The 10,416-nt window shown below is 40.2% G+C and overlaps 1 protein-coding gene across 3 annotated transcripts; it reads left to right on the plus strand.

Moving 5' to 3' along the window:
* The first annotated feature begins 245 nt into the window (after positions 1–245).
* Positions 246–10,131, plus strand: LOC139412143 (fibroblast growth factor 19). 3 transcript variants are annotated; one of them, XM_071158954.1, is made up of 6 exons: positions 373–674; positions 1,465–1,568; positions 2,002–2,169; positions 9,186–9,256; positions 9,382–9,493; positions 9,756–10,131. In XM_071158954.1, exons 1-6 carry the CDS (start codon positions 386–388, stop codon positions 9,771–9,773), a joined length of 762 nt encoding a protein of 253 aa, XP_071015055.1. In that variant the 5' UTR covers positions 373–385; the 3' UTR covers positions 9,774–10,131. The 3 variants fall into 3 exon arrangements, with proteins under 3 accessions (XP_071015057.1, XP_071015055.1, XP_071015056.1); XM_071158955.1 differs by lacking the exon at positions 9,756–10,131 and having other exon boundaries at positions 9,186–9,491; XM_071158956.1 differs by lacking the exons at positions 9,186–9,256; positions 9,382–9,493; positions 9,756–10,131 and having other exon boundaries at positions 246–674; positions 2,002–4,294.
* Positions 10,132–10,416: the final 285 nt, after the last annotated feature.

Genomic DNA, 10,416 nt, shown 5'->3' on the forward strand with positions numbered 1-10,416 from the left:
TAATTTAAAAAGGTTGTTGTTATATTATAACGACGAGTGGATGGCTATACTTTAATCCTGTAATTCACTTTAACTTCTCAAGACCTTATGAATTACACAGGGCTATAAATCAAATCTGCATATTTAAACAAAACATATCATTATAATCAATTAATTCTAATACTATATGATCATCAATGTTTTGACTTTGATAACTAAAGGGCGAACTGCTCTTATAAATCCTTGGTCGTGGCGTGGGCCACCAGTCACCTATGATTTTGTTGGATGTCGAGAGAGTGTGTTGTGTTGTTCCCAGAATTGGCTTTGGGAAAAGGGTTATCGATCGTACTGATAAGCAGCACATTTAAAAAGGCTGGGACATTGTCTTACTAGAAAATAACGACAGATGCAAAGAAGGGAGACGGTCTGGGATAACAGACAGAGAAAGCATCAGAAAATAGAATTTGATATAGTCAAGAGCAAAATGACACTTGCAGTGACTGCAGTATGCATGGTCAGCGTGTTTTTTGCTGTTGGAGTTGTTTGTCTACCACTGCCAGACTCGGGGCCTCATATAGCCAACGGATGGGGACAGACGGTCCGGCTCAGACATCTGTATGCGGCCAAACACGGATTGCATTTGCTAATCAACGAGAATGGCAAGGTGCACGGATCTCCTGAGCAGAGCTCTTACAGTAAGTAGGCTACCACTATGAATAGAGCAGCGGTGAAAAAAGTAGCATTTTGTTGAGACATAGAGACCCTATTAACTTTGCCATCTTTGAATATCACTGGCAAGGTCATTCACAATATTTATTGGAGACTGCATAACCAGAACTCATATTCTGGATAGGTTGTTTTGATGAAAGAGGTGGTGAGCTTTTGGTTGAGGCTTTGAGAAAGTAATTTGAAAACGTGTGAGTATGAATTTGAAATTTGTGGATTTTAAAATGGTAACTCTATTAGGTTGTTCATAATATTTAAATACATCAGAGATATGCCTAATAGTCAATAAAAATGAATTTAGAAATAGTGTAAACCTGTCTAAACAAAGAGTAATATCCACTATTAACTGTGCTTACTGCAGCAAATAAAAAGACAATTTTGAAAGCATGGTTTGATCAGGAAGCTCACTTGAACACTCTGTGGATCTACAACTTGTTATCTCCTGGAGGGATCCACCGCTAGAATCAACAGAGCTAAAGCCACCACAATATCCACCTGGTTCTCAGCCATCTCCTTCATAACATCCAAAATAAGGAGAGGAGTCAGCTCATATCCAAATACTGAACTTTTCCCATTTCAGCCCAAATTTGAGATATTATTCAGATTAGGCACAATATAAACCCGTGTTTTATGTTTTGTCTTATCACTTGTTGTGGTTGTCTATTGGTATGACTTTGTATTTCTGTTACTGTTTTTATTTGGAAATATGTAATACTTTTTCATTTAAAGTCAACTGAATGACCTGTTGTGTTGATACAGGTTTGGTGGAAATCCGACCTGTAGACACGGGCTGTGTCGCAATCAAAGGAGTAGCAGCCTCGCAGTATCTCTGCATGGAAGGGAATGGAACACTGTACGCATCGGTAAGTCACATTTGACTTTTGATTGTAACGTTTATTTCACGTTCACATTGATTGAACAATTTCAGATGCAGCTCCGATTTGTGAATAACAGCAATTCATAGTTTGGAGATGCATATAATGTTACATTACATTTCCATACCAGATTTAAAATGCATTTGTCAAATACTGAGAAATATATAGGTTTACTATAGGTTATATGTCACTGCAGCAACCTTTGTCCACTGTTAGGGTATAGTTAAAACCTCATTGGAAAGGAACAGGAATAACAGCCTTGGCCTCTAGTGACTCTGTGTACCCTATGCAAATAGCTCTCGAAGAACTCCTGGCAGGAGTCAGTCAGGATGACACACTTTGATGAAGAGGATCTGACAAATAGCCTATGTGTGTCACTCCATATTCACTAAACCTTATTTTCTCCCTCCTCTTCCCAAAGAAAACCTATATGAAAGATGCCTGCTCCTTCAAGGAAAACATCCTCCCAGACGGCTACAATATTTATGTCTCTGACAAGCATGGGACCCTGGTGAGCCTGGGTGGCAGCAGGCAGAGGCTCCAGGGGCGAGACAGAGGCATTCCTGCACTGTCCCAGTTTCTACCAAGGGTGAGCACCCTGCCGCTGGATATAACAACAGATTTGGGGTTGTCAAGCCACCCCGAGCAAGGCCCTCAGTCAGGCCTGGACATAGACACTATGGATGCCTTTGGGAAACTTTCCCAGGTCTCAATCCAAAGCCCCAGTTTCAATAAGAGATGAGCAACTGATGGTGCAATCTGTACTAAGAAGCTTCTACATCTAAAAGGTGTCTCCAATCTCAATTAGTTTTTGGCACATGACATTATACACCACTCCAAACATACAGGCCCAAGAAGAACCGGATTGAAATCAATTGTAGTATTTATTTCGTTATAATTTTTTAAAACTTTACTTTTAGCCATATTATTTAATGAAAATACTTGATCCATGTATTTTGAAAAACAAATATGGGGCTCTGTATGCACTTTGTCTACATTTTTGTAGATGCAGTCGAAGTCGGAAGTTTACATACACTTATGTTGGAGTCATTAAAACTCGTTTTTTAACCACTCCACAAATTTTTTGTTAACAAACTATAGTTTTGGCAAGTCAGTTAGGACATTTACTTTGTGCATGACACAAGTAATTTTTACAATTGTTTAAAGAAAGATTATTTCACTGTATCACAATTACAGTGGGTCAGAAGTTTACATACACTAAGTTGACTGTGTCTTTAAACAGCTTGGAAAATTCCAGAAAATTATGTCATGGCTTTAGAAGCTTCTGATAGGCTAATTTACATAATTTCAGCCAATTGGAGGTGTATCTGTGGATGTATTTCAATGCCTACCTTCAAACTCAGTGCCTCTTTGCTTGACATCATGGGAAAATCAAAAGAAATCAGCCAAGACCTCAGAATTTTTTTTGTAGACCTCCACAAGTCTGGTTCATCATTGGGAGCAATTTCCAAACGCCTGAAGGTACCACGTTCATTTGTACAAACAATAGTATGCAAGTATAAACACCATGGGACCACGTAGCCATCACACTGCTCAGGAAGGAGACGTGTTCTATCTCCTAGAGATGAACGTACTTTGGTGTGAAAAGTGCAATTCAATCCCAGAACAACAGCAAAGGACCTTGTGAAGATGCTGGAGGAAACAGGTACAAAAGTATCTATACCCACAGTAAATTACATAACCTGAAAGGCAGCTCAGCAAGGAAGAAGCCACTTCTCCAAAACCGCCATAGCAAAAGCCAGACTACGGTTTGCAACTGCACATGGGGACAAAGATCGTACTTTTGGAGAAATGTCCTCTGGTCTGATGAAACAAAAATAGAACTGTTTGGCCATAATGACTATAGTTATGTTTGGAGGAAAAAGGGGGAATTTTGCAAGCCAAAGAACACCATCCCAACCATGAAGCACAGGGTGGCAGCATCATGTTGTGGGGGTGCTTTGCTGCAGAAGGGACTGGTGCACTTCACAAAATAGATGGTATCATAAGGGAGGGAAATTATGTGGATATATTGAAGCAACATCTCAAGACATCAGTCAGGAAGTTAAAGCTTGGTCGCAAATGGGTCTTCCAAATGGACATTGACCCAAGCATACTTCCAAAGTTGTAGCAAAATGGCTAAAGGACAACAAAGTCAATGTATTGGAGTGGCCATGACAAAGCCCTGACCTCAATCCTATAGAACATTTGTGGGCAGAACTGAAAAAGCACGTACGAGCAAGGAGGCCTACAAACCTGATTCAGTTACACCAGCTCTGTCAGGAGGAATGGGCCAAAATTCACCCAACTTATTGTGGGAAGCTTGTGGAAGGCTACCCAAAACGTTTGACCCAAGTTAAACAATTTAAAGGCAATACTACCAAATGCTAATTGAGTGTATGTAAACTTCTGACCCACTGGGAATGTGATGAAAGAAATAGAAGCTGAAATTAGTAATTCTCTCTACTATTATTCTGACATTTTACATTTTTAAAATAAAGTGGTGATCCTAACTGACCCAAGACAGGGAATTTTTACTAGGATTAAAGGAATTTAAATGTATTTGGCTGAGTTCTATGTAAACTTTCGACTTCAACTGTATTTGTAAATACTTATGTATTTGTACAGCTTTTTAAAAAAATAATTAGGCCTTAATTTTAACTCATATGTGTTTGCATTTACATTTTCAAATTTACTAAAGACACCATGTGAAATAATTTGTCCAAATGTGTAATTGTTGTCACCTCATTGTTGGCACCCCCTGTTATTGGAATGCATTTTGATCATTCAATCAGTCATCAGATCTAGAAAGCCATATTGATGATTAGTTTCTCACAGCAGTTTTTGGTTTAACAAGACTAACACATGCAACAAAAAAAAAGGTGTTTTATTGGCACACAATGTAGTCAATTCTAGCACATTGAACATTTTCGAAGTCTCACAATTCTTTATCAGTTTTGGAACTCTAACAAACATCATTATCATCCATTCCTCTCGCACGCTCTTGAGTTTGTCCAGAGTAGCTTTGATGATTCAGTGTATGGGCTTATTGTACACTGAAACGACTATCATTCATACAAAAGTATCACAGATGTAATCTGTGATAGTATTTTAATATGATTATTTCCAATGGTTGTTTGTGCATTTTACATTTTAGTAATTTATCAGACACTCTTTTCCAGAGCGACTTAGTGCATTCATCTTAAGATAGATAGGTGGGACAACCACATATCACAGGCATAGTAAGTACATTTTTCCTCTTTACAATAGCTATCAGCAAAGTCAAACATTGGTTTCCTTACCCTGTAAATCAAATAAAAACATCATTTTATTTGTCATATGCGCTGAATACAACAAGTCTATTTTAATTTTATTTAACCTTTATTTAACTAGGCAAGTCAGATAAAGAACAAATTCTTAGTTACAATGACGGCCTACCCCGGCCAAACCCTAACCCGGACGACGCTTGGCCAATTGTGCGCCGCACTATGGGACTCCCAATCACGGCCTGTTGTGATACAGCCTGGAATCGAACCAAGGTGTTCGGCCTCTAGCACCAAGGCCTCTAGCACTGAGATGCAGTGCCTTAGACCGCTGGCCCACTCGGTAGACCTTACCTTGAAATCCGGGTGGCCATTTGATTAATTGTTCAGCAGTCTTATGGCTTGGGGTAGAAGCTGTTAAGGAGCCTCTTGGACCTAGACTTGGCGCTCCAGTACCGCTCTGCTGTGCAGTAGCAGGGAGAACAGTTTATGACTTGGGTAACTGGAGTCTTTGACCATTTTTGGGACCTTCCTCTGACACCGCCTAGTCGAGGTCCTGGATAGCAGGACGCTTGGCCCCAGTGATGTCCTGGGCCGTATGCACAGCCCCCTGTAGCACCTTATGGTCAGATGCCGAGCAATTGCCGTACCAGGCAGTGATGTAACCGGTCAGGGGGAATGGACCATGATAGTTTGTTGATGATGTGGACACCAAGGAACTTGAAGCTCTCGATCCGCTCCACTACAGCCCCATCGATGTGAATGGGGGCGTGTTCGGCCCTCCTTGTCCTGTAGCCCACGATCAGCTCCTTGTCTTGATCAGGTTGAGGGAGAGGTTGTTGTCCTGGCACCACACGGCCAGGTCTCTGACCTCTTCCCTCTAGGCGGTCTCGTTGTTGTCGGTGATCTGGCCTACCAATGTTGTATCATCAGCAAACTTAATGATGGTGTTGGAGTTGTGCCTGGCCGTGCAGTCATGAGTAAACAGGGTGTACAGGAGGGGACTGATCACTCATCCTTGAGGGACTCCTGTGTTGAGGCTTAGCGTGGCAGATGTTATTGCCTACCCTTACCACCTGGGGGCGGCCTGTCAGGAAGTCCTACGGTTTCCAGGATGATGTTGTTAATGTGAGCCATGAACAGCCTTACAAAGCACTTCATGGCTACCAACATGAGTGCTACGAGTGGTAGTCATTTAGGCAGGTTACCTTGGCGTTCTTGGGCACAGGGACTAACTATGCTGGTCTGCTTGAAACATGTAGGTATTACAGACTCAGTCAGGGAGAGGTTGAAAATGTTAGTGAAGACACTTGCCAGTTGGTCCGCGCATGCTCGGAGTACACGTCCTGGTAATCCGTCTGGCCCTGTAGCCTTGTGAATGTTGACCTGTTTAAAGGTCTTGCTCACATTAGCAACGGACAGCGTGATCACACAGTCGTCTGGAACAGCTGGTGCTCTCATGCATGCTTCAGTGTTGCTTGCCTTGAAGCGAACATAAAAGGCATTTAGCCCGTCTGGTAGGCTAGTGTCACTGGGCAGCTCGTGGCTGGGTTTCCCTTTGTAGCTCGTAATAGTTTTCAAGCCCTGCCACAGCCAAGAAACCATAAGTGGCAGAACGGAGTGCTCGGGTTGGGGTGTAGGGTTTGCGCATAGCCTGAAGGTAGGGTTGGGGCAGTAGCCTACTAAAGATATAACACATTAAATATACTGCCATAGGCAAAGTACTAGGCCAGTATGATAACTGATAGGCCTACCCATGCATGGACAGAAATTCAGCGAATGTTAATCCTGTTATTTTTTAAACAATGTTTTGTCATTCATATAAACAAAAATGTTTGTTTGTTTTCTGTATTTTCAAGCAGCTTCCATCTCCTGGTAGGCCTTTTTAGGGTAAAGAAAATGCGTACTTTCCTTGCACTCAGTGGTGGAAAAAGTACTACATTGTCATACTTGAGTAAAAGTAAAGATACCTTAATAGAAAATGATTCAAGTAAAAGTGAAAGTCACCCAGTAAAATACTACTTGAGTAAAAGCCTAAAAGTATTTGGTTTTAAATATGCTTAAGCATCAAAAGTAAATGGAATTGCTCAAATGTACTTAAGTATCAAAAGTAAAAGCATAAATAATTTCAAATTCCTTATGTTAAGCAATTTTATTGTATTTTTTATTGACGGATAGCCAGGGGCACACTTCAACACTCAGACATAATTTACAAAATAAGCATGTGTGTTTAATGAATCTGCCAGATCAGAGGCAGTAGGGATGACCAGGGATGTGCTCTTGATAAGTGTGTGAATCAAAATGTATTGACTAGATCAGAGGCAGTAGGGATGACCAGGGATGTGCTCTTGATAAGTGTGTGAATCAAAATGTATTGACTACTTTTGGGTGTCAGGGAAAATGTATGGAGTAAAAAGTACATAATTATCGTTAGGAATGTAGTGAAGTAAAAGTTGACCAAAATAAATAAATAGTAAAGTAAAGTACAGATTCCCCAAAACACTACTTAAGTAGTACTCTAAAGTATTTTTTACTTAAGTACTTTACACCACTGCTTGCACTGGGTGCTGCTAGAGCACCTTACTCATTGAGATACATCCACTGGCTGTTAATTAAGTGGCAATGTTCATGGTGTTAGTCGTCATGTTCATTGCGAGATGTGACAATATAGCTAGCTCTAAATGTAATGTTTATTTTCAACACTAGCATTTCTTTACTGGTTTTATCTGTAACCTCGGCTCCAACAAACTCCAACTTAGTAGAGCGCAGTGATATGCGAGCTAACTGTTGGGCTATCCAAAGCAATGTTGTAGCCACAAATTAATGTTTGCAGAAGTGAGAGCTGTTGGCTAGGCTAGATAGCTAACCAAGTAATCTTTCTAATAGCCGATACTCTTTTAATACTCTTCGAAAATGGCCCACAAAAGTGAAGATAGGCTAAACACTGCCTTGCTCTAGTTTATTTAGCTAGCTGGCATCATGCCTGTCTGTTTATAGTTATGGTTAGCTAGCTAGAGTTGTAGCAATGTTCCGTGATTAGGTATGAGTTTCTAATGATTTCAGGTTCCACGTAGAGGGAGGGGTACCGCAAGGGGTTCGATGAAGGCACGCGACAAGGAATGATTTATGGTATGAAGCATGGAGCATCACAAGTTTTCAATGGAGGAGAGTTGAGCACTCAGTCAGGGTCATGTCTATATTGACGTCAAAAGTTTATCTTTTTTTGCACTTGAGCTAAACCTAACCTGCTACGTTAACTAACCTAACCTACTGCGTAAATTCCAACATGCTACAACAAGTCAATTCTGACAAACTGTAAACCATCTAGTCAAATATATTAAACTAGATGATAGGAACACTGTGGACAATTTTCAGCAAGTTGCAACCATGAAATACAGAAATAAACAGTTTTCCATAACCAAGGTCTAAATCATGTTTGATGCACTCTGTAAGTTTTTTTCCCCAGTACTGTTTAAGGGGATAGTTTACCCAAATTACAAAATGACACATTGGTTTCCTTACCCTGTAAGCAGTCTCTGAACATGGTATGACAGCAATCCATGCTTTGGTTTAGTTTTGCTGGCAATGTTTCCACATGCTAATGTTTTAGCATTTGTCACAAATCCCATTCATCATGTGACTGATATTGTAATTTTTCGCACATCATGTTCAAACCATCCAAAAGTTTCTCAAATGGAGTGTGAAGTTCAACAAAATCACTTAAGATGATTTGAACTTGATGCACAAAAAAATGCTAACATCGGTCCCATGACTTGAATGGGATTTATACCAAAAATTAGTATGTGGAAATAGTGCCAAAGAAACTAAACCTAAGCATGAATTGCTGTCATACCTTGTCCATTGACTGCTTACAGGGTAAGGAAACCAAAATGACATTTTCAGTTTTTTTTTGTCTTATTTCTTGTTTGTTTCACAATAAATAAATACAAATTGCATCTTCAAAGTGGTAGGCATGTTGTGTAAATCAAATGATACAAACCCCCCAAAAGCCTATTTTAATTCCAGGTTGTAAGGCAACAAAATAGGAAAAAATGCAAGGGGGTGAATACTTTCGCAAGGTACTGTATCATCCAGCTGGAACAGTAATAATGGTCTGACTAGACACAATTTTTTAATAGCTAAACCCCAGGGCAGGCATGGCAAGCCAGTGTTGTTACAGCAACTGATTTGTTACTCAGCTATAGTCATACATATGATTTTGTTACTTGCACATTACATGTATAGGCTTACTGGTTTGTTAAATAAGTGTGATTTGAGTTTTACAACCAATTTCTCGCCAACTGCAGATAACTTTCTAAACTACACTCACTTCTTTTTATAGGTTTCCTTCTATTATGGATTTGGAATCACTTGGAAATGGCTTCTTCAAAACAACACAGATGTGAAAGCCAGGTTTGACCTCTCATCTGCAGTAATAAAATGCCTATAGCTTATCTACTCATCGGTCGCTTGTTCCTGTTGACTTTCATGCAAATAATATGATCTTCAGTCTGTCTATTTTATGTTTCATGAAAAAGGCTGAAAGCCTTGGAATCTCCTCTTGGGTTGATTCTGAAGTTCCCCCATGAAGAACCTCAATATGAAAATCTACAGGAAGACATGGAGAAGGTTCGGGCCAAGATTAGACTGGTAGGACTATCTCACTGAAACCACATGTCAATTGTGTGAAGAAGCTCTTAGAAACCAACGAATGGTTAACTCAACTGTTTTTCAATGTAAGGTTCATGGCCTTTAGATTATCCATGACCTAAACTGGCCACTGGTTAGCAGTGTTTTCCATGCTCTTATTTTGATGTATAAACTAATGTCTACTGAAAAAGTAGGTACTGATCTTTAGCTCCCCTTAATCTCTTTCATCTTCAGGTCTGCTCTCTGTTAAATGTGCCAACAGACTTCAGTGATTACGTGAAGTCTGGGGGATATCCTTCTGAAGGGAACTGGCAACCCTCAGCTTGAGGATCTGAAGGGGGTTCCTTGAATGCAACCTTTCCTGTGAAGCATTGTGGCTTTGAAGACGAGAAGATAGGAGATTAGTTGAAGAGGAGGAATCTGGAGTTGGGCCTGCTCTTATGTAAACAGGAGGCTCTGAGTTGGTCTCTAGCATAGTTAACTGACTTTTAAGGGTGGAGTATAAAGTATGCTATCAATTGGTACTATGAAGAATTGGTGTTTTCGAATGACAAAGGTTACGATATCAATTGGTGGGGCATCAGTCTAGTTTTGAAATATGGTGTGCCACTGAGTGACACAAAGTGAACTGCAAGTGATGCATAGGCCTAACTGGTGTTATATAGACCAGGGTTTCCCTAACTCTGTCCTTGGGACCCCAAGGAGTGCACGTTTTGTTTTTTTGCCCTAGCACTACACAGCTGATAAAAATAATCAATTTATCACCAATCTTTGATAATTTGAATCAGCTGTGGTGTTAGGGCAAAAAACAGAATGATCACGTCTTGGGGTCCTCGGCGTATATAGTCCTGGATGTTTAACGCTTTGTCTGGGTGGTAAAGAGAGCTGATTTTCATCAATTCTTTTGTAACTTTAAGGATTCT

The sequence above is a fragment of the Oncorhynchus clarkii genome, chromosome 6, assembly GCF_045791955.1.
Source record: "Oncorhynchus clarkii lewisi isolate Uvic-CL-2024 chromosome 6, UVic_Ocla_1.0, whole genome shotgun sequence".
NCBI classification, from domain to species: domain Eukaryota; kingdom Metazoa; phylum Chordata; class Actinopteri; order Salmoniformes; family Salmonidae; genus Oncorhynchus; species Oncorhynchus clarkii.